Genomic DNA, 23,987 nt, shown 5'->3' on the forward strand with positions numbered 1-23,987 from the left:
TATATGAAAAGAACTCTGGTATCTTCTACCAAAGTTAAGGTATGCTCTACCATGGCATATACCATTTCTACAAAACCACATGTAAATCCATTTTTTATTTTGTTGCTAGGAAAGTACTTCTTTTACTAAATGATAAGAAATACACAATTCATACTTCTACTTCAGTTTTCATCTTAGCTGCTAGAAGGCTTAGATCTAAATTACAAAACTTGACTTAGCCTAGGTCTCTGGTGTGTCTTCCAATATTATACATAGCTTTTGATCTTCTGTATGTTTACTTCAGAAGTATACCATATAACACAGTTCATCAAACTGCTTCAAAATCTGGCGTAGACCTCTACTGGCAATACTGAGAATTTAAATCAAAAGGCACAATTCTACATAGGTGTCTCAGCCACAGCAACAAGCCATAAAGTAGTACTTAAATGACAACAAATGCCACAAGGTTATTAAACTTAATTTTCCTAGAAGGTTGAGGCAAACGAGGATACTTCCCCTCCTCCCTTGCAAAAATAATATGTAGTGAAGAAAATGATTTAAAAACATACAGGTTTTCCCTAATGAAAAGTTTTTAAAATTTAAGTTTGGTTCATTTTACTTACCATGCCTTTTCAAAATTAACAGGGTATTTTAACTGTAACAAAAAGACATACATACCTTATGTAAACAAGTGTCCACTACCCAATTGCACACATTTTCCAGGTCATCAGATACCTCAAGCCTAGATTTAACAAATTCACAGAGCTCCTCATTACTCATAACATCCCAGATCCCATCACAAGCCAAGATGATAAATTCATCCTCTTCTGCTCTTAAAATTTCATAAACCTCAGGCTCTGGAGAAACAAGTTGTTCTGTTGGGCCCTTGCCATCAACACACTTGTAATCATAGTCCCCCAAAGCACGAGACACTGCTAATGAACCATTAACACGCTGTATCATTACGCTGCCTCCTGCATTCTGGATTCGCTCCTTCTCCCTTGGATTGCAAGGTTTGTGATCCTGGGTGGAAAAGCAGACTTGTCCATTCCTATACAGAACAGCACGTGAATCACCACAGTTGATAAAGTAGATATGCTTGGGTGAAATCAGGACGCCAACTGCAGTTGAACCACTTCTGTCCATTCCGTTTCTGAGGTCTGAAAAGTTACGCATGTATTCATCGATTTTCAAAAAGCCAGTTCTGATGCCATTCTTGACATTTTCCACAGAGGGCTCAAGAGCGGATCCTGATTTTGCAGCTGCCCTGAAGTCTTCGTTATTAGTGATGTGTTCTAGTAAGTGCGTTGAGCAGTAATTTGCTACTCGAGATCCAGCATGACCATCATAAACTGCAAAAAAGGACCAGTCTTCCAAGCCGTGAGGAATGCCTACAACAGCTGTGTGTGCGTCTTCCATTTCCACTCTCCATCCTTGCATGCTGCTCAGGCCATAACGTAAACCATTCCCAGCACCATGAGCATTATGTTTCTCAGTTTTGGGTTTGTCCAAAAATGCACCCATGTTTAATAAGGAATCTGAAAGAAAACAAAAAGCAGCCAAGGGTTATATGCTGAAATCTGTCAGAGAATTATCTATAATATTCCATCTGTTCTCTAGTAACTCCTTTCTCAAGTGTGTTTTTCAGTATTCTCTAAATTTACTGGAACAACAAAAGAGAAACCAAGAAACTTTCCCCATACATCCTTATTCTAGAACAGTGGTTTCTCAATCCTGCCACATTAGAATCATCAGGCCAATTAAATCAGAATCTCTAGGGGTGAGACCCAGATATCGGTATTTTTTTTTTAAGCCTCTCTGGTGAATTAGATGTACAGTAAGTTGAAAACCACTGTTCCAGGAAAGGGAAACTAAAAACACAACCTGGTTTAAGTTTTCTTAAATACTCAGCTTATTTTTTATTTTTTTAAAGCTTTTATTTACTTATTTATTTGTCAGAGAGAGGGAGGGAGAACACAAGCAGGCAGAGCGGCAGGCAGAGGCAGAGAGAGAAGCAGGCTCCCCGCTGAGCAAGGATCCCGATGTGGGACTCGATCCCAGGACCCTGGGATCATGACCTGAGCCAAGGGCATCGGCTTAACCAACTGAGCCACCCAGGCATCCCTTAAATACTCAATTTATAAGAGAACTCTGGGGTTCAATATAGAAGACTGATCCATGAGAATATTCAGAATGGTGTGGCATCTTTTCTAATATACTAAAGTAATTTAGTATATTTCAGGAAGACTTCCAAAAGCATGGATTTGTAAGACATTTTCCTTCGATGATCCTGATTACCCCCAAAACTTAATTTTTTTTTAGATTTTATTTATCTATTTGACAGACAGAGATCACAAGCAGGCAGAGAGGCAGGCAGAGAGAGAGGCGGAAGCAGGCTCCCTGCTGAGCAGAGAGCCCAATGTGGGGCTTGTTACCAGGACCCTGAGATCATGACCCGAGCCGAAGGCAAACCCACTGAGCCACCCAGGCGCCCCCCAAAACTTAGACATCAAATCTCCATTCTCAAACATTTGATTTTAATCAAAGCTTTACTGCATATCAAATTGAAAGCTATTATTTGGATTCTGTTAAAACAATGTAACCTCAGGGATGTGCTACAGAATATACTTAACACGCTGGTGGGTTTTATAATCCATAAAGTAGCATTAGGACAATTTTTACTCGGTGTTGACAGAGATTTACAATCCACACACAGGACTGTAACATATGACGAGGCATTCCCTCTCCCTCCTGACGTCACTGTTGTTTTAGAATAAACTTTCCCAATTTCAAATGACTTGGTCTAGAGTGCTGGTTCTCCAAATAAGCATGCAGATACCCCAGCAGTTTCCCACCTACAATCCTGGCCCTGATACTCACTAGCTTTGTGACCTTAAGTAAGATTCTTAGTCACTTGTAGCTCAAATTCCTTCTGTGGATTAATTAGCCACTTTTACCTTCTCTCCTCTGTCAAATAGGGGTTACAACAATAGTACCCACACAGAGTTGCAATGAAGAATGAGTTGATGTAATGTGCTTAGCACAGTACTTGAAACAATAAAAATCATAAAATGTTTGTTGTTACTTGCTCAAAATGCAGATTCAAAACAAAAAAAGATTTTTTTTTCCCCCTAGTACATCTTGGATGGGGGACCTTCAAAAGAGCATGCTGGCAACTGAAAAAAAAAATCACATTTTGAGAGACACTAATCTAGATCAGTGGACTTTCATTTGGATCTAGGTATCTTTGTGAGTTACCTTTTCCAGCTATGACCATTATTAACTATATATATATATTATATATATTAAAAGGAATTCTGAAAGTTTTCCAAATACTTAAAATTACTTTTCATTCAAATATAACACAAAATAGCAATGTTACAGAATACTGTAACATTATTTTTTTTAAGATATTTATTTATTTATTTATTTATTTGAGAGAGAGAGCGTGCACACAAGCAGGGAGAGCAGCAGGCAGAGGGAGAAGCAGACTCCCCGCCAAGCAGACACTTAACTGATTGAGGCACCCAGGGGCCCCAGGAGTCACACACTCTTCCGAGGGAGTTAGTCAGGTACCCCTGTTGTTTTTTTTTACTGTTTTTTTAGTGATCTCTATCCCCAGCGTGGGACTTGAGCTCACAACCCGAAGAACAAGAGCTGCATGCTCTACCAACTGAGCCAACCAGACACCCTCTCAAACCACTTTTCATTTCAATCTATCAATTAAAAAAAAAGTTTTGTCCTTTTCATCACCTTGATGCTCTAATTAAGGTGCCACTGTTTTACATTTCAACAAATAAGCTGAAAACCACCAGAATTACTCATTTCAGACATTAAAACAAAAGTTCAGAAATTCCTATTTCCAAATTTGTTTTTAAGTGAAGAATAAATAGAGAAGGAAGAAAGGGTATTCAATAGAACACTACAGGGAACATTAAGAATGAAAAGGAACCTGGAAGGGCAGCTTTGGAAAACCATCCAATGAGTACTCCCACAACACACACTCTCCTGAATACTGTGGCAGTTACACCAAGAAGAGCCTGCTGCTTTCACTGCTAGGATTCCTACCTGCTGTCTGGTTCTTTCTAAAGTTGCTTGCTCAAGATTCAAAGTCCAGGAAATTAGTATCTGAGCTCAGGTCACCAGCACACCTAACAGGCTTTATCAGGGACTACATTCTTTCGCAAATAGGTCATTTTTAAATTAAGATTTTATTTTATTTATTTAAGTAGGCTCCACAACCGGCACAGAGCTGGAACATGTGGTCTGAACTCATGACCCTGAGATCAAGACCTGAGCTGAGATCAAGAGTCAGATGCTTGGGGCGTCTGGGTGGCTCGTGGGTTAAGCCTCTGCCTTCAGCTCAGGTCATGGTCTCAGAGTTCTGGGATGGAACCCTGGGATTGCATCGGGCTCTGCTCAGCAGGGAGCCTGCTTCCTCTCTCTCTCTCTGCCTGTTTCTCTGCCTACTATGTAACCTCTGTCAAATAAACAAAATCTTTAAAAAAAAAAAAAAAGTCAGACGCTTAACCCTGAGCCACCCAAGTGCACCTCAAGATTTTATTTTTAAATAATGTCTACACTAATATGAGGTTCGAACTTACAACCCTGAGATCAAGAATTGCATGCTGTGGGGCATCTGGATGGCTCAATCATTAAGCGGCTGCCTTTGGCTGAGGTCATGATCCCAGGGTCCTGGAATCGAGCCATGAGTTAGTTCCACATCAGGCTCCCTGCTCGGCGGGAAGCCTGCTTCTTCTCCCTCTCCCACCCCCCTACTTGTGTTCCACTCTCTCGCTGTGTGTTTCTCTCATACATGCATACATACATACGTATATACATACATAAATGTTGCATGCTGTAACTGAATGAGCCAGCCAGGGTGCCCCACAGACTGGCCATTTTTAAGTCCCAAACTGATATTTTAAAGTTGGGGTTGTCCCTTAATGATTTATTTTTATTAAGTTTTACTTATTTATTTTTAAGTAATCTCTTATACCCAATGTGGGGTTCAAACTCAACCCTAACATCAAAAGTCAAACACTCTTCTGACTGAGCCAGCCAGGTGCCCCTGATTTAATTTTTTAAACATGAAATATCACACATATGAGAGATTACATAACATATACATATAGCTAAAAAGTAAAAAAATGAACACCTATGTACCCATCATACAATTTAAGAAGTAGAATATTATCAAGACCACTGAAGCATCCTATTATCCTGAATTTTATCATCAGTATCCCTTGTAGTTTTTAACCACTTGAGGCACAGTTTTATATTTTTGACATACACCACTATACTTCTGAGATTCATCCACACTTACGCAGAGCTGTAGTTCTCTATGCCACCATATGTTCGTGTATAATTTTTATCCATCCTACTATCAATGAATATTTGAGTTGTTTTTCATTTTTTAATATTATAAAACAGTGCTATTGTGAACCATCTTGATGCAAATGTAGTTTTCCCAAAAGACATACCAAAATTCCCAAGTACTTAAAGTATGCAAATTTGACAGTTACTATACATGATCTTTTTTTCCATCAAAGGTCACGTAACAGGGGCGCCTGGGTGGCTCAGTTAAGCGTCTGACTTCAGCTCAGGTCATGATATCAGAGCCCTGTTGTGTTGAGCCCCATTAGGTTCGAGGCTCAGCAGGGCATCTGCTTGTTCCACTGTATCTCTGCCCCTCTCCCCACTCATGTGTGCACACTCAAATACATAAAATCTTAAAAAAAAAAAAATCACAAAACAAACCATTACCTTTCCAAAGGTTTAGTTTCCAAATGCTCATTTGCTAACACTACTTTCTTTAAAATAGTTACCTTCTTGGTAAGTAACCTTTATGTGAATGGGAAGATTATGTGTGTGTGTGTGTGTCTGTCTGTCTGTCTGTCCGTATTTTCTTTTATCTAAAAATATCTGCATACTGCTGTGGAATTAGCAACTTCTATTTTACATTGTATTATTCTTCAAAAGCAAAGAACTTTGCTGAGATGATCAGCAAACTTCTATGTAATAAAATGTATTTCCTGGTCACTTCTCATATAGGCACTGTAAAAACTACATTTTTTTTTTAAAAGAATTACTTAGGGGTGCTTGGGTGCCTCAGTGGGTTAAAGCCTCTGGCTCAGGTCATGATCCCAGGGTTCTGGCATTGAGCAGTGCACTGGGCTCTCTACTCAGCGGGGAGCCTGCTTCCTCCTCTCTCTCTCTCTGCCTGCTTGTGATCTCTGTCAAATAAACAAAATTAAAAAAAAAAAAAAGAATTATTTATTTGAGGGGCGCCTGGGTGGCTCAGTGGGTTAAGCCTCTGCCTTCAGCTCAGGTCATGGTCCCAGGGTCCTGGGATTGAGTCCTGCATCAGCTCTCTGCTCAGCGGGGAGCCTGCTTCCCCCTGTCTTTGCCTGCCTCTCGGCCTACTTGTGATCTCTGTCAAATAAATAAATAGAATATTTAAAAAAAAAAAAAAGATTTATTTATTCGAGAGTGTGTATGCGTGTGAGCAAGGAGTGGGCGGGGTGGGGGGAGGAGAGAGAAACCCACGCAGACTCAGTACTGAGCGTGGAGCGCAAGGCGGGCTTAATCCCACCACCCTGAGATCACAACGGGCACCAAAATCAAGACTCCAATACAATCAGCTGAGCCACCCAAGTACCCCCAAAACTAACTGTATTTTATTTTATTTTAATTTATTTGACAGACAGATATCACAAGTAGGCAGAGAGGCAGGCAGAGAGAAAGGAGGAAGCAGGCTCCCCGCTGAGCAGGGAGCCCGATGTAGGGCTCAATCCCAGGACTCTGGGACCATGACCTGAGCCAAAGGCAGAGGCTTAACTGACTGAGCCACCCAGGCACCCCACTAACTGTATTTTAAAGTTAAAGGTCTTTGCGCCTGGGTGGCTCAGTGGGTTAAAACCTCTGCCTTCGGCTCAGATCATGTTCCCAGCATCACTGGATGGAGCCCCACATCGGGAATCTCTGCTCTGCAGAGAGCCTGCTTCCCCCTCTCTCGGTCTCTGCCTGTCTCTCTGCCTACTTACGATCACTGTCTGTCAAATAAATAAATAAATAAATAAAGCTTTTTTGAAATTTAAAAAAATGAAAAACTAAAGTTAGAGGTCTTGTTTTTATAAAATTAACTACACTGATATGCTAACAGCTCTTTATAAACTCCTGGTTCAATTTCTTTGCTGCAATAATTAACCTATGAATGATGCAGTCAATGATTTTTACCTTAAGTGACTATGATTTTCTTCCATAAAAGGTTGTCTTTATTAAAGAAGTCATTCACTGCTAAAAATATATATTTGCCTAGCATCTCTTCGCTTTTTCTATTCACTCCCCAAAAACAGTCATTATTACTGAAACACAAGTTAGTAAACCCTAAGGAGAAAGTATGTTACAACATTTATAGTTAAAATAAAATAAATCATAATAATAATTTTATTAAAATAAAATTAATCGTAAAGCAAATTGTCCACAATGTGTAATTATTCTGATACTGACTTCTTCACACCTACACTGTATACTATGCATGTTTCAAAGGCATGTGATAACAAAGAAATGCATTTTAGTTTTTTGCCATACATTCCATGGTATTTCTGTCATTTGACCATGACAGGAAAAAAGCAAGTGTTCCTCCAGTGATACGATTATCTTCTACTGTTCAACAAGAAACCTCAAAGGGCCTTGTAAACATTTATAATTTAGTGCAGTTTTGTACTCTACTGATGGCTTTATCAAACATCTCTGAAAAAAAAAAAAAAAACTCCATATAAAGTTTTTTATACTCAGAATGCCTAAATTTTAAATGCCTTACTAACTTGTTAAAATTTCTTGCTATCGTTTAGTTACATGTCAAGCAACACTGTACATTCAAAGAAGGCACAGTTCCAATACAGATCCATGTATTCAACAGTCTTCAACAATCCCAGATTTTTTTGCTTCAATATTTCAGGTCTGATTATATCATAGTTTTTACCAGAATGAGAGTTTATACTGGAATTAAGAGTTCTAACATTTTTTATGTGTATGCCTGTGTGTACTTATATTATAACTAAAATCAATCTAATTTTTTGTTAGGAATCTTTTACTGTCTCTTTTTCATTTTTTGAAGCAGCTACATTAAAACCTGATCATATGAAAATCCAATCACATATAAACCTCACTGTGATACCACTGACGACAAATGCAAGTGAGGAAGTGAAAATTCTACCCTTCCCTACTTAGGATTTCCCACCAGCACATCTGACCTACTAACAGTGTGGGAAGCCAGTGCCAATCACTGTATTAAGTGCAATTTGCCTTTCTGCCTTATGAAAGACAATAAATAGGAGTTCTAATTTTTAAAAACTTAATACTAATGGCTTATTCTGCAAACCCACATTTAGAGATCAGTGATGTATACAACTCTGTGGGCCACAGTCTTTTTGCAAGATTGAGAATGTATGCACAGTAGCATTATCTAAAGACTGAAAATATCTATATCTGTCTTTTTCCATTGCCTTCTTTGAGGAAAATACATTAATGAAACCACAGCAGCATAATATATAATAATTGTACTCTGAAGGAAGAATCTGACAAGTGATACTTTAAAAGGGGTTCTCGGGACGCCTGGGTGGCTCAGTTGGTTAAGCAGCTGCCTTCGGCTCAGGTCATGATCCCAGCGTCCTGGGATCGAGTCCCATATCGGGCTCCTTGCTCCGCAGGGAGCCTGCTTCTCCGTCTGACTCTGCCTTCCACTCTGTCTGCCTGTGCTCGCTCTCACTCACTCTCTCTGACAAATAAATAAAATCTTGAAAAAAAAAAGGGGGGGGGTTCTCATACCTGGAAGTCCGGGGACTCCTTGTTGTCTTTTTATTTACCCCAAGTAACTTGCCTAAATCACTTTAAGTAATCACATTTTTATTTTTATTTTTTATTTTTACTATGATTTTTTTAAGTAAACTCCAAGCCCAATGTGAGGCTCAAACTCACAACACGGAGATCAAGTGTCACATGCTCCACTGACTGGACCAGCCATGTCCCCAAGTAATCACATTTTTAAAATCACTTAAAAGGTTTCACATGTGTTTACATATTATATAGCATTCAATGCTGGGATGACCCTACAATTTCTCATTTACAATTAGTGCATAAAATACAGCAATAAATTACTCAAACTTTTAATGTATCTGCCAAAAGAATACTTCAGCTTCGTTCAATTAATTTACAATTACAAATAATACAATAAGTACTCATTCAAATATTTTCTTTCCCCCTCCCCCCTTTATTTTTTCTTTTTTAAGTAAACTACCCCCAATGTGGGGCTTAAACACAACCCCAAGACCAAGAGTTCCATGTTCTAACAAATGAGCCAGCCAGGTGCCCCTCATTCAAGCATTTTCTGAGTACCTATTGCATGCCAGGCACTGTATCAGGTACTAGGAATAAGTTGTCCCCTTCTTAAAACAACTCCTCGTCTGGTGGAAGATAAAAACCAGAACACAGATTACGAAGGCACACTGTGATACAGGGTACAATGGGATAAATACAGGTATGACAACAAGATAGCCTCATGCACTTAAAAATTTTCCAGAGGTTGGGGCACCGGGGTGGCTCAGTGGGTTAAGTCTCTGCCTTCGGCTAAGGTTATGATGGGATCGAGCCCCACATTGGGCTCTCTGCTTACTGGGGAGTCTGCTTCCCCCTCTCTCTCTGCCTGCTGCTCTGCCTACTTGTGCTCTCTCTCGCTCTCTCTCTGTCAAATAAATAAATAAAATCCTTTTTTAAAAAAAGAAGTAAGTTAAAAAAAAAAATTTCCAGAGGTACCTGGCTGGCTCGGTCAGTGGAGCATGTGACTCTTGATCTCAGGGATGTAAGTTCAAGCCCCGTGCTGGGTGTAGAAATTTCTAAAAAATAAAATCTTAAAAAACAAAAACAGAAAAGCTTTTTTGCTAAAGGAAGAAGCCTAAGCTGAGACTTACATGATGGAAAGGGGAGACGGAATTAGCCAGCATATACAAAAGCCAAAAGAAGAGTAAGAGCACAATTAATTTGGTATAACTGGTGTGTGTTTGTGTGAGCACATACATGGGTATTTCAAGGGGAAAAGCAGAAGCACTGAAATCCTAAGAATAATATTATTTTCAATGAAATGTCCATTATCTACTTATCTCAGAATCATGGATTTAAGAACTCAATAAATGTGCCATCCTTTTCTTGCCTCAGAAGGTAATAAACCCATCTGACAATTGCACTTTTCACTGAGAACAACAAATCTGGAGGAAAGTTCTAGAGGTCCTCAAATTTAGATGAGTTATCTATAGTTTACACTCTTCTGTAGAATAAGCCTCCCCATAAAAAAGTCAGATACCTTTGAGTTTGCTTACAAACCGACTCTAAAAGGGAATAAGGGTGAGAGGTGGGCAACTTTTACATATAACAAGTCAAATTTCAGGGAAGAGACTTGAATGGCTATTCAAATACACTGAAATCTTAACACGATGTTCAAAATAAGGTCAAATACATGCAAATACAGATTGTGAAGAGGGTACTCACACAACTCATCACCAGATAATTAAAAGAGTTCCAAAACTGAATTCCAGGTTCCCTTTTTTCCTAAATCCTCAAATTCATTCATAATCATCTCTACTCCATCCAATGAATCCACAAGACAGAGGCTTTCTTCTCCCCTTCCCCCTGAACATGTCTAGGGACTAGAACTTCATCTAAAGAACTGGATTCGTAGCTGCTGGAGAAGAAAAAAGGCTAGTCTCTGATAATAAAACACCCAAGATTCAATGGACTAAATTTACTACTATTTCTAAAAGCATTAAACGTAGCGCACTTAATTAACAATTATTTTGATGACAAACTCTCTAGCAAACAAGAAAAATTATCTGAAGCGTTGTTCTTTAAAAATTCCTTTGATTTTGAAGTTCTACGTCTTTTGCCTTAGTTGACAGACCGGGGCTGATTTGTTCCCATCAATCTTACTCCAAGAGGGATACATGTACTTCAAAGCTGCGCTCAGTTTACCATCAAGCCCAAGTACATTTCACATTTATAAACAAAACTGACAGCACAGTAGGAATCACTTAATAACAGGTCATCAAAGAACAGAGCTTCATTTTTTCAAATAACACGTAACTTGTAAAACTGAAGGAAAAAACAAGTACTGCACCAACATTTGTAATAACGGATTCTAATAAAGCCTCAATTCAAAAGCAGGACTATTCTATCATAATTTGGACACTACATTATTTTAAAATAGTGCCTCTCCCCCTCCCTGCCTTAACTGTCCTTGCCTATGCAAAGTTACATCCTTCCAAAAATGTCAGATTTGAGTCTTACCTTTTCCAGAAATCCTTTCTCCACGGTACTCTATTAATAGTTACTATTAATAGAACTCCATTAATAGTTACTTCTTCCCATCCATTTAGTACATGCTACTTTGCATAATTAATGGTCCCTCTATGTATACCTCCTAACTCCCAAAATAGTATGTTCATGTATTTTCCTGCCAAAACAAGTACTGGAATAAATGTTAGAGGACTATTTTTAAAGATTAGTTTGAGGGGCGCCTGGGTGGCTCAGTGGGTTAAGCCGCTGCCTTCGGCTCAGGTCATGATCTCAGGGTCCTGGGATCAGTCCCGCATCAGGCTCTCTGCTCGGCAGGGAGCCTGCTTCCTTCCCTTCCTCTCTCTCTGCCTGCCTCTCTGCCTACTTGTGATCTCTCGCTGTCAAATTAATAAATAAAATCTTTTTAAAAAATTAAAAAAAAAAAAAAGATTAGTTTGAAAGAAATGGTTTAACAAAGCAACACTTCCATTCCCAATAAGTGATAAATAAAATGTTATACAGCTTTACCATAAGGCCATATCTCTCCAAGAACTGAAGTAGATTCCAGGAAGGATACAGACATGCACTGTATTACACTGAAAAGAGAAAGGCCACAGGCAAGGGAAAAAAAAAAAAACAAAAACAAAAACTGAACTCATCATTCCTATATCACCAGAGAGCCTCATTCTGTCAGAGCAAGACTTCCAGGGAGGACAGCACGCAGGTGTGTGATCTGGGGTAATGGATGCTAAAATGGTGTCCACCCCATTAAGGCAATCCAGGGTTTACACTATATGAATGAAACTGTGTACAAGACAAGTATCAACTAAATTATATATTTGGTTATTGTACTATATGCTTATTTCTTTTGGGATGTCCCCTATCTTTGAAAATAGTTTAAAAGTTCCTACCTTATCTCAATTATCTTATGTCAAATTATGGGGGGGAAGTCTCACACCCATGTTCTAGAGAGGGCTTTGACGTCACACTCAATGCTCTCAGTCTCCCTTAAGTCAGTAATAACAAAAAGCAGGAGTAATAACAGTCTCCTAGTCGGAAGAAAACCTCAGGCTTAAGCAAAAGAGCATATCTAAATCTCAAAAGACTGAACAAAATGGCCCCCAAAGAGCCAAGAAATCTGTAGTGGGCTATAAGAATGGGTATTTTCTCATAATAAATAAAAGCATATTAACTTGCACCCAAAACACAAACACATGTAATAAACATACCATCTTAAGACAATGAACTGAAGGAAACAATAAACAGAATGCCTAAAGGTTAGGTCTGATTCCTGGCTCTACCAAGTATCTGTTTTCCTGGTGGAGGGTAGGGGAGAGCTGCAGAAAACAATAGCATTTCTTCCTGTTCTGAAATTCTATGTGGTTAGAGACTGACCAGTAAGTAAACTACCTACTGCTTCCAACAAATATAAAATTATATGACATCGTAAGACTAAAATACAACTCACAATGGATAGTTCAGTATCACTGGGCAAGTTTGTATTTCATTTGCAGTATAAGAAAAAGGTAAGTAAGGAGCACCTGGGTGGCTCAGTGGGTTAAGCCTATGCCTTTGGCTCATCATGATCTCAGGGTCCTGCTATTGAGCCCCACATCAGGCTCTCTGATCACTGGGGAGCCTGCTCCCCCCACCCCGCCTACTTGTGATCTCTCTCTGTCAAATAAAGAAATAAAATCTTTAAAAAAAAAAAAAAAGGAAAAGGAAAAAGGTAAGTAAGTAAAGTAAAATTAAGTAAATGAATTGAGGATTTTAACCAGCTTTCTCACTTTCTGAATGAAAGTCAGAGAACTTTTGTAGGCTTATTGCCCAAGGCTCCCAAAATAATCACAACCATACTCTCTTCTCCAACATGAAGAAAACAAAACCTCAGTTAAGTCAAGCATGTTCTCTCCTATGAAATCTTACAAACTACTCCAACCAAAAGTATTTACCACCTTTCCGAACTCCTGGAAGTAGGGTCATATACAAGCCTTATATTAAATGTAACATTTACATCATTCCAAATGTATTTGCCTATGTCATATGGTACCAAGTTTCAATTTCAACCTTTATTTCAAACCAAAGACACTCTTCTTACTTAAATTTAAATTTACCATTAAGAACTAAGCTTGCTTATTATTATGTTTTCACTATTCATCCATGGAATGTTTTTTTTTAATGATTTTATTTTTTATTCATGAGAGACAGGAGAGAGAGGGAGAGGGAGAAGTAGGCTCCCCACTGAGCAGGGGGCCCGAGGTAGGACCCTGGGATCATGACCTGAGCAGAAGGCAGACACTTAACCAACTGTGCCACACAGGCACCCTACTTTTTTTTTTTTTAAAGGAATCACTACTTTGGCCTGGTTATCTTTTTGAAAAGTTTAGTTTTATACTCTGTGTAAAGAAAGTCATGCTTCTCCATGTTGCTGGGCACTGTCTGCCTTGAAGAGTAACTGCTTACCCAAGGAGGGAGTAATACTGCGCCTGAGAACACCTCTCTGAAATCCCACAAGACTAGGATATGGGACTTTTAAATCCATGAAGACCAAGTGAGCAAGAGTGGAGACAACAACAGTGAAGCCCGGGAAGTGGCAGAACCAAGACTGTGACGTGGTTAAAACGATGCTAACTGTGCGGCTACAAGCAACGCACTCGAAACTGCAGACTGGATGTGAACGTGGAGCAGCGGACGGACGGAAGCCGACTGGAAGAGGCAGGTGGACTTCACATAACCCTCCTCTCTGGGTCAGCATAGCTGAATGAAGGAATACCACTCCCTCATCCCAGAAAGAAAAGTAAGTTTATTTCTGAAGAAGGTAAAACAGGACCTTTAGAACTGGAGAATACCAGGGAGAGATTAGGGCTGGAAACTAGCCTTAAAACATAAGATTAAGTAAAAGTTTACACACTTCTTGTTTGATACACTAGCCTTTTTCCAACAGTCAATTCCCAAATGCTGGCAATCAGATGTATACCCTCTAAATAAAAGATGAGAAGAGGCTTATTTATACTCTTTAGAAACTCACTAATTCTACAGGAAAGATTTTATGTGTGGACACTGGAGGTTATTCAAAAAAATAGGTCAAATCACCCCACAGTGAATCCCATAGCCAACAAACCCCAGAGACAGGCACAGAGCTTGCAATCAGCTATTCAACATCCACTTTAAAATGTAAGCAGTCCATGGCCAAACACAGGATTTCCCTAAAAAAAGACAGAGGGGGGCGCCTGGGTGGCTCAGTGGGTTAAGCTGCTGCCTTCGTCTCAGGTCATGATCCCAGGGTCCTGGGATTGAGCCCCGCATTGGGCTCTCTGCTCAGCAGGAGGCCTGCTTCCCTTCCTCTCTCTCTGCCTGCCTCTCTGCCTACTTGTGATCTCTCTGTGTCAAATAAATAAATAAAATCTTAAAAAAAAAAAAAAAAAACCCAAAAAAAACAAGAGGGGCCAAAATAAGCAGACTGGAAGAGAAAAGCCTAGAAAGGGACTAGGCTGCGCAAGAAAAGTTAATCACAAAAGGAGGAGGAAGGAAGCATGCAAGCAAACTCCTTTCAGAAAGGTAAGAGAGATTCTGAATCCATGAAATAACAGGATGTTAGTAAAAGGAAAAATAAAACATTCAAAGGCCTTAAAGATCTCCTGTAAAGTGAAAACATAATCATGGAAGAGAAAGCCGGGAAAATGAAAGTTTAAAGAAATGCCAGAAATTACAGCTACAAGACTGTACAAGAGGATAGGATCAGCCCAGGAAGTTCAAGAGCCAAAAAATGGGGAGTATGGGAATACAGAAAATTGAAAAGGAGAAATGCAAGCACACCCTGGAGATACTGCAGGTTTGGGTCCAGACCATGGCAATAAAGTATCGCAACAAAGTGAGTCAAATGAATTTTTCCATTTCCCAGGGCATATAAGAGACTCTTAATCTCCGGAAACAAACTGAGGGTTACTGGGGGGAGAGGGGAGGGACAGAGTGGTGGGGTTATGGACACTGGGGAGGGCTATGTGCTGTGAAATGTGTAAGCCTGACGATTCACAAACCTGTACCCCTGGGGCAAATAATACATTATATGTTAATTTTAAAAAATCTTTATCTAGACCAAAAAAAATTATGTTTATACTACACTGTAGTCTATTTAGTATGCGATAGCAATATGTCTAAAGAAGCAATGTGTATACCGTAATTTTAAAATATTCTAGGGGTGCTTAGGTGGCTCAGGTCATGATTCCCAGGTGCTGGGATAGAGTCCTTCATTGGGTTCCCCACTCAGCAGAGAGCCTGTTTCTCCCTCTCCCTCAGCCACTCCCCCAGCTTGTGTTCTCTGGCTCGCTCTCTGTCAAATAAATTAATAAAAATCTTTTTATAAATAAATAATAAAAATACTTTATTGCTAGGGTGCCTGGGTGGCTCAGTTGGTTAAGCCTCTGCTTTCAACTCAGGTCATAATCACAGGGTCCTGGAATCCAGCCCCATGTGGGTGGGTCGGGCTCCCTGCTCAGAGGGGAGTCTACGGTCTTCCTTTCCTCTCCCTCTGCGATCCCCACCCCCAGTGCTTAGGCAAATAAATAAGTAAATGAAAATACTTTATTGCTAAAAAATGCTAACCATTACAATGAGCCACAACCACTGATCACAGATCACTGCAAGAATAATAATGGGAAAGTTTGAAAAAGTCAAAGAATTACCAAATACAACAGAGACACAAAGGGAATAAATACTGTCAAAAAAATGGTGTGGAGGGGCGCCTGGGTGACTCAGTGGGTTAAGCCGCTGCCTTCGGCTCAGGTCATGATCTCAGGGTCCTGGGATCAAGGCCCGAATCGGGCTTTTTGCTTAGCAGGGAGCCTGCTTCCCTTCCTCTCTCCGCCTGCCTCTCTGCCTACTTGTTATCTCTGTCTGTCAAATAAATAAATAAAATCTTAAAAAAAAAAAATAAGGTATGCCTACAGTTTATAAAAATAATATAAGGAAACTTCCAAACTGAAGGGCGGGCATGAATTTCAAAATTGAAAGAGCTCATCCTGCAACAAGCACAATAGATGGAAACAATTACAAAGGTCCATCAAAAGTTTCAGAACACAGGAGATAACGTGTAAGAGCCTATAAGCTATCAGACAGAAAAAGGTTTAATTCAAAAACTGAAGAACCAGAATGCCAACTGGTCTCAACTGGGGGTAATCCTATTTTGAAAAAATGAGGAAGTACAGGGGAGTATGCATATGTGTATCGTAGGGGTAGTGGAATGACAGAGCTACATTTCATTATTTACTAATGAGAAAGAATTCCTACACCAGGCAGGGGTTGGGGGGTGGAACAGGGGCACCTGCATGGCTCACTTAAGTGTCTGACTCTTGATTTTGGCTCAGGTCATGATCTCATGGACTGTGAGATGGAGCCCCACTTGAGGCTCTGTGCTGGGAATGGGGATGCTTCAGATTCTCTTTCTCCCTCTCCCTCTGGCCCTACTCCCTGTAAGTTCTCTCTCTAGTAAATAAAAAAATCTTTAAAAAAAAAGTCAAAAAGTACATTAGAGATTTAAAGATAAATTCCAAAGGAATCAGCTATAAGGGTTTGAAAAGGTGGGTTCTGGGGAATTTTCTCCAAAAAGAGGGGCTCTCAGAACTGTCTGGTTCTTTAAACTATATAAATGTTTACTTAAAAACAAAAAAATTAAAGATGCATAAAGTAAAATAAGAGTATTCTATGAAATAAGATACTGCATTTCATATCATGAGCTAATTTCCCTAATATATAAAAATGTCTCACTGGGGATTAATACCCAAAATATATAGAGAACTTCTACAACTCAACACCAAAAAAAAAAAAAAAAAAATCCAATTAAAAAATGGATAGAAGACCTCAATCCATTTTTCCAAAGACATACAGATGATCAACAGACACATGAAAAGATGCTCAATACCACTTATCACCAGGGAAATGCAAATCAAAATCACAATGACACCACACACCAGCTAAAGTGGCTAGTATCAAAAAGACTGGCTGGCTCAGGGGAAAGAGCATCCAACTCTTCATCTCAGAGTCATGAGTTTGAGTCCCACATTGGGTGTAGAGAATTCTTTTTTTTTTCTTTAAAGATTTTATTTATTTATTTGACAGACAGAGACCACAAGTGGCAGAGAGGCAGACAGAGAGAGAGAGGGAAGCAGACCCCTGCTGAGCAGAGAGCCTGATCTGGGACTTGATCCCAGGACTCTGAGATCATGACCCAAGCTGAAGGCAGCGGCTTAACCCACTGAGCCACCCAGGCGCCCCGGTGTAGAGAATTCTTAAAAATAAATAAATACATTATGATACACTAGTATCTTATAAAAAGAAAAAAAGAAAGAAAAGACAAGCGTTGGTGAGGATGTGTATTCATTCCTTTTCTGGAAGTGTACACAGAACTGGAAACCATGCAGAAGAGAAATCAAGCAGTTGGAAGACAGGACTGAAAGAGATACTCCCTGTTATACACCACGTTGTACCCTTTCCATTTTAAAACATTTAAATGTAATAAAATTAAATTACATGAATTTAATGCCATTAAATGAACATTAGTTCAACGAGGAAAATTCCCTTATAGTGAATCCTCTTCTACCAATCTAAAGCTCTAATTCATAGGGTGCCTGGGTGGCGCAGCTGGTTGGGCGACTGCCTTCAGCTTTCAGGGTTGTGATCCTTAAAGTCCTGGGATCAAGTCCCCCATCAGGCTCCCTGCTGGGTGGGGAGTCTGTTTCTGATTCTCCTCTGACTCCCCCCTCCCTTGTGCTTTCTCTCTCTCTCTCATTCTCTCTCAAATAAATAAAATCTTAAAAAGGGGGGTGGGGCCTGGGTGGCTCAATGGGTTAAAGCCTCTGCCTTCGGCTCAGGTCATGATCCCAGGGTCAGAGGATCAAGCCCTGCATTGGCCTCTCTGCTCAGCATGGAGACTGCTTCCTCCTCTCTCCGCCTGCCTCTCTGCCTACTTGTGATCTCTGTCTGGCAAATAAATAAAATATTAAAAAAAAAAAAGGGGGGGGGGGCACCTGCGTGGCTCAGTGGGTTGAGCCTCTGTCTTCGGCTCCGGTCATGATCTCAGGGTCCTGGGATCGAGCCCCACATTGGGCTCTCTGCTCAGCGGGGAGCCTGCTTCCTCCTCTCTCTCTCTGCTGCCTCTGCCTACTTGTGATCTCTGTCTGTCAAATACATAAATAAAATCTTAAAAAAAAAAAAAAGAAAAGCTCTAATTCATAAAAATCTAAACCTTTATAAATATTGATATACTGACACCCAAAGGTTTTTTTCTCTGCAAATAAATCAAAGAGACAATGACCTCTGGTAACAGAGTGAGCAAGTAGGACCCAGTAGATATATCCTGCTCATTTTAATATATCATTTCCTTGAAGAAGCAAACTCACTGGTGAGTCCTACTATTACAAAGAATAAGTAGAAAGCATAAATTCTAGGGGCACCTGAGTGGCTCAGTCAAGGGTTTGCCTTTGGCTTGGGTCATAATCCCAGGGTCCTGAGATTCTGTCCCACACTGGGCTCTCTGCTCAGCGGGGAGTCTGCTTCTTCCTCCGCCCCTTATCCCTGTCCTGCTCTCTCTCACACTCTCTCTCAAAAATATATTAATAAAGGACACCTGGGTGGCTCAGTTGGTTAAGCTGCTACCTTAGGCTCAAGTCATGATCCCAGTATCCTGGGATCAAGTCCCACATCGGATTCCCTGCTCAGCAGGAAGCCTGCTTCTCCCTCTGCCTCTGCCTGCCACTCTGCCTATGCTCACTCTCTGACCAAAATTTAAAAAAAAAAAAAAAAAAAAAAAAAAGTGTGTATAAATATATACATATATATATACATATATACATATATATATACACACACACACACAATAAATTCTACACTCAATGCATGATGAAAATTGAGGTGTTAGAAGATAGCATCAAGCTATGATAGAGTCTATCATAAATTCATAAAGAAATGTCTATACTATGTAACTAAGGGAAAAAACCTTTTCTTGAAAGAATTTAGAACAAGAATAAATACCTGGTGCTGCTACACTGTAAATACAAGTATCAAATTCCACCTAAATGAATCGTACTTCTGTAAGAAACCAGACGAAAAAATTCTCATGGTGCATTTTATACTTTTATAGATGTAACATTAACATATCCTTCATTAGACACCAAGAATATAAAAGCTATACTATAAGGTATGTTAGGAGAAATCCACTATTTCTGAAAACTCTTTCAAGACATTTCTTTGATCTAAGACTGCAGTATAAGCGTATTTTGAGAGCATTTGAAACAAATGCAAAAGTAATACAGATTTTAGCTAGCAAACATACAGCTACACAAAACAACTTTTCCACATTTTCACAATAGCAGAAAACAAAATATTTACAGATGCCCTTGAGGGAAAACAAAACTACACAGATACAATTAAAGAGTAGAATTCTATCTTTTATAGGGAGTAGTGTATAAACTCAACATACAGCGAACATTATGTAGACTCAAAATTACCCTTGCAAAACCATTAAAATGAAAGCTAACCTTTATACAGGCCCTTTAATATGACCAGGTACTGAGCCTATATTAACTTCATCTGTATCACTCAATTCATTTAATCTCCACAACACCCTCATGAGGTAGACATCATGGTCCTCAGTTTATGAGGGCACTGAGTCACAGAATGGCTGAATAACTTGTCTGAGGTAAGGAACCCAGGTTGTCCAGACTGTAATCCAGGCTGTCTGGCTTCAGAGTCCATGCTCTTAACCACCACCAACATACAACACAGTTAATATTTTAAAAAGTACACCAGGTTTGTTCTACTTGAAACAAATCTGTTTCTTCACATGAACAAAAATATCTGTATGTCAGAGCCTTGCTTCTGCTCTCTCTCTCACACTACTCTGATTCACTAACAAACCCTACCACTTCTATCTCCAGACAGAGCCCAAATCCATCCATCTCTCTCCATCTGGAGCTGCAGCAGCCTAGCTCTGTCATGGTCATCCCTTGCCCACACACTACTACAATAACCTCTTCACTAGCAGTTCCACTTCTACCTCCCTGCAATTCGTTCTCTAGGCTGATCTTTTGCCAATGTAATGAAATCATGCCACTCCTGACTCCTACTGAATTTAGAAGAAAATCCAAACTTAGTGCAGCACTCTATAATCTGACCCCCAGCTCTTTGGCCTCACTTCCTATACTCTTTCATCATCACCTACTGCCGGCTAGCCACGGTGGCCTTTTTTTTTTTTTTAAGATTTTATTTATTTATTTGACAGACAGAGATCACAAGTAGGCAGAGAGGCAGGCAGGGGCGGGGGGGGGGGAGAAGCAGGCTCCCCGCTGAGCAGAGAACCCGAAGTGAGGCTCAATCCCAGGACCCTGAGATCATGACCTGAGCCAAAGGCAGAGGGCTTAACTCACTGAGCCGCCCAGGCACCCCAACACAGTGGCCTTTTCTATCCCTTCGCTACGTCGTGCTTGTTCCCCATCTCTGGACTTTGTTTGTACTGTTTTCTCTTCTTGGAATCACCATTAACTCCACACCCCCTGTTCATGGCTAACTCCTTCTTGACATCTAGATCTCAGCCCAAGTGTCAACTCAGAGAGACCTTCCCTGACTACACAATCTAAAAGTATTCTCCAACCACTATTATGGCTCATTTTACTGTTTTACTTTACTCATAGCTTGCTGAAATTTTTTTCACTAAATTCTTTTTACCCCAATAAGAATGTAAGTTCCATGAGTGGAGAAACTGTATCTGTCTTACTCACTGTCAAAATGACGAAAACTAATCATGGCACATGGTAAGCACCCTGTAAAATATTTGTGGAATGAATGGGCAAGTGAGCACCGAATGAACCCCCTGGTTGATGCTCACGTTGGGGGAGTTGTGCTACAACTGGAAATGGCTGAGCCGCAGCTCACAACTCTAGCTCATTAAGGCTAGAAAATATAAACACAGCAGTCTAGATTCATATAAGGTTCAGTACTTTAACTTGTCAAACATATAAAGTACTGCATTCATTAAGAACCACATTTTAAGAGGGACCCTGACAAACATAAATACCTCCCAAGCAGAAGAATGGAAATAGCTCAAAAAACACTTGAAGAACATATGAAGAACATCTGAAGAAGCTGGTACTGCTTAGACTAGAGAGGAGGTATTAAGTCCTAACAGGGCTGGTGGTGAATACTGAACCCTTACAAAAGAAGAAAAGTCTGATGCATTTGTTTCAGAGGGCAGATCTAGAACCAGTGGATGGAAGACAGGTGTCTAATTAACACTGAGACATTTTTTTAAAAGATGATGTTATTGGGGATGGGGGGCACCTGGGTGGCTCAGTTGTTAAGCATCTGCCTTCAGCTTGGGTCATGATCCCAGGGTTCTGGGACCAAACCCTGCATCAGGCTCCCTGCTCAGCTGGGAGCCTGCTTCTCTCTCTGTCCCTCTCCCCTCTTTCTGCTGTCTGTCTGAAATAAATGGATAAAGTGTTTAAAAAAAAAAAGAGTAAACACAAAGAATAACAGAAATATTTGTACTTTTTTTTTTTTTAAAGATTTCATTTATTTATTTGACAGAGAGAAAGTGAGAGGGAATGCAAACAGAGGAGTGGAAGAGGGAAAAGCAGGATTCCTGCTGAGCCCACATCAGGATCATGACTTGTGCCAAAGGCAGACGCTTAACATCTGAGCCACCCAGGCGCCCCCAAAAATATTTGTACTCTTGTTTAATAAGGCAAAAATCTATACATATAAAATATACAAAAATTAAAATGGCTACTATTAAGGGCAGCTGGGTGGTTCAGTGGGTTAAGCCTCCAACTCACCATTTCAGATCAGGTCATGATCTCGATTCAGGTTGTGAACTCAGGGTTGTGAGACTGAGCCCTGTGTCCAGACTCTGTCCTTAGCACTGACTGTGAGTCTGCCTGAGGATTCTTCCTCACCCTCTCTCTGTCCCTTCTGCCTCTCAAATAAATAAATCTTTAAAAAAAAAAAAAAAAGAGGGGGTTGCTATTAGACTGGATAATATTATGAGGGTTCACCACAATATAAAGTATTTTTAAATATTAGGGGCTCCTGGGTGGCTCAGTCATTTAAGTGTCTGCCTTCAGCTCAGGTCACGATCCCCATGTCCTGGGATCCAGCCAGGCATCGGGCTCCTTGCTGAGAGCCCACATCTCCCTCTCCCTATTGCTCCCCTGCTGTGTGCTCTTTCTCTCTGTCAAATAAATAAATAAAATCTTTTTTTTTTTTTTAAGATTTTCTTCATTTATTTGACAGAGATCACAAGTAAGCAGAGAGGCGGGTGAGGGGGGGCACAGGCTTCCCACAGAGCAGAGAGCTGGATGTGGGCCTTGGTCCTAGGACCCTGAGATCATGACCTGAGTCGAAGGCAGAAACTTAACCCACCAAGCCACCAAGGTGTCCCAAACAAAATATTTAAAAATAAATGAAAGTAAAAATACTCTCTTAATGTCAATGCTACTGAAGTAGACAGGTACATGGGAGCACAATATATACTATTATTTCTACCTTTATGTCCAAAATTTTCTAATTTTTTAAACTAGTTTAATGTTGACACTCTAGGTTCTATCAAAATTAAAACCACTTCTTCCTCAACAACCACACTCGGATACTGGTGATTATAATGAAATAGAAATTGCAGGACAGGGGCGCCTGGGTGGCTCAGTGGTTTGGGCTGCTGCCTTAGGCTCGGGCCCCGCATCGGGCTCCGTGCTCCGCAGGAAGCCTGCTTCCCTCTCTCTCTCTCTCTCTCTGCCTGCCTCTGCCTACTTGTGATCTCTGTCTGTCAAATAAATAAATAAAATCTTTAAAAAAAAAAAAAAAGAAAAAAGAAATTGCAGGACATGTAAAGCAAAACTTGCCCAAACAACTTCTATTCCCTCATAATTACAAATGCCAGAAACTACTCATACTTCTATCAGCCCTAGGCCAGAGGTAAGAACCTTTAGCTGTCTCAACAACATGAGGGGGCAGACTACAAAGCAGTCTGGTCAGAAACCAAACCCCTCCAGGGACAATCAGGTGACTAATTTGAGAGGGTTAATGATCCTCTCGCCTCTTACTATTTTCAATTAATTTCTGCTCTAGAGACTCATTATTAACAAGTAATCATAAAATGCTTTTTTTTATTTGAGGCTCTAAGGAATAAGCAAATACTTTCATGGTGCTCATTCTGTTGCAGACACTGTTTTAAATGCTTCGCCAACATTCTACCCTTTAGAAAAACAAATATTCAAAAAGCAAAGACTTCTCAAAGAGACCTTCAACCAAAAATCTTTAGACACAGCAAATTATAAAATTTCAACCACACATATTCAGATACTGCAAAATTCCCCCTCTCCTTCCTACAGCTGGCATGCTATTTCATAGAGGGGGCACATGGACACTGGGAAGCCTTGCTTAAGAGCAGCACAATCTGTCAACCCCATCTGCTTCTTATCAAAAGGATAAGGTGGTGTCCCTCAGGCCCATGGACACAATTTTTTAAAGATTTTATTTATTTGAGAGAGAGAGAGACAGAGAGAACAGACTGTGAAGGGGGGAAGGAAGAGGGAGAAGGGGAAGGAAGAGGGAGAAGGGGAAGGAAGAGGGAGAAGGAGAAGCAAACTTCCCACTGAGCCAGGAGCCTGACCTGGGGCTCAAACCCAGAACTC

General features: G+C 40.2%; 1 protein-coding gene across 3 annotated transcripts in view; it reads right to left on the reverse strand.

Moving 5' to 3' along the window:
- Nucleotides 1–23,987, reverse strand: part of PPM1B (protein phosphatase, Mg2+/Mn2+ dependent 1B) — a 94,692-nt gene that overhangs the window by 38,097 nt on the left and 32,608 nt on the right. For all 3 annotated transcript variants that reach the window (XM_004752978.3, XM_004752979.3, XM_004752977.3), the window contains exon 2: nt 658–1,517. In XM_004752978.3, the coding sequence (XP_004753035.1) occupies nt 658–1,503 (846 nt within the window). In that variant the 5' untranslated portion in view covers nt 1,504–1,517. The remainder of the gene's footprint in view (nt 1–657; nt 1,518–23,987) is intronic.

This window comes from Mustela putorius, unplaced genomic scaffold, assembly GCF_011764305.1.
Source record: "Mustela putorius furo isolate JIRA1106 unplaced genomic scaffold, ASM1176430v1.1 tig00000224_pilon_pilon_pilon, whole genome shotgun sequence".
In the NCBI taxonomy this organism is placed as follows: Eukaryota; Metazoa; Chordata; class Mammalia; order Carnivora; family Mustelidae; genus Mustela; species Mustela putorius.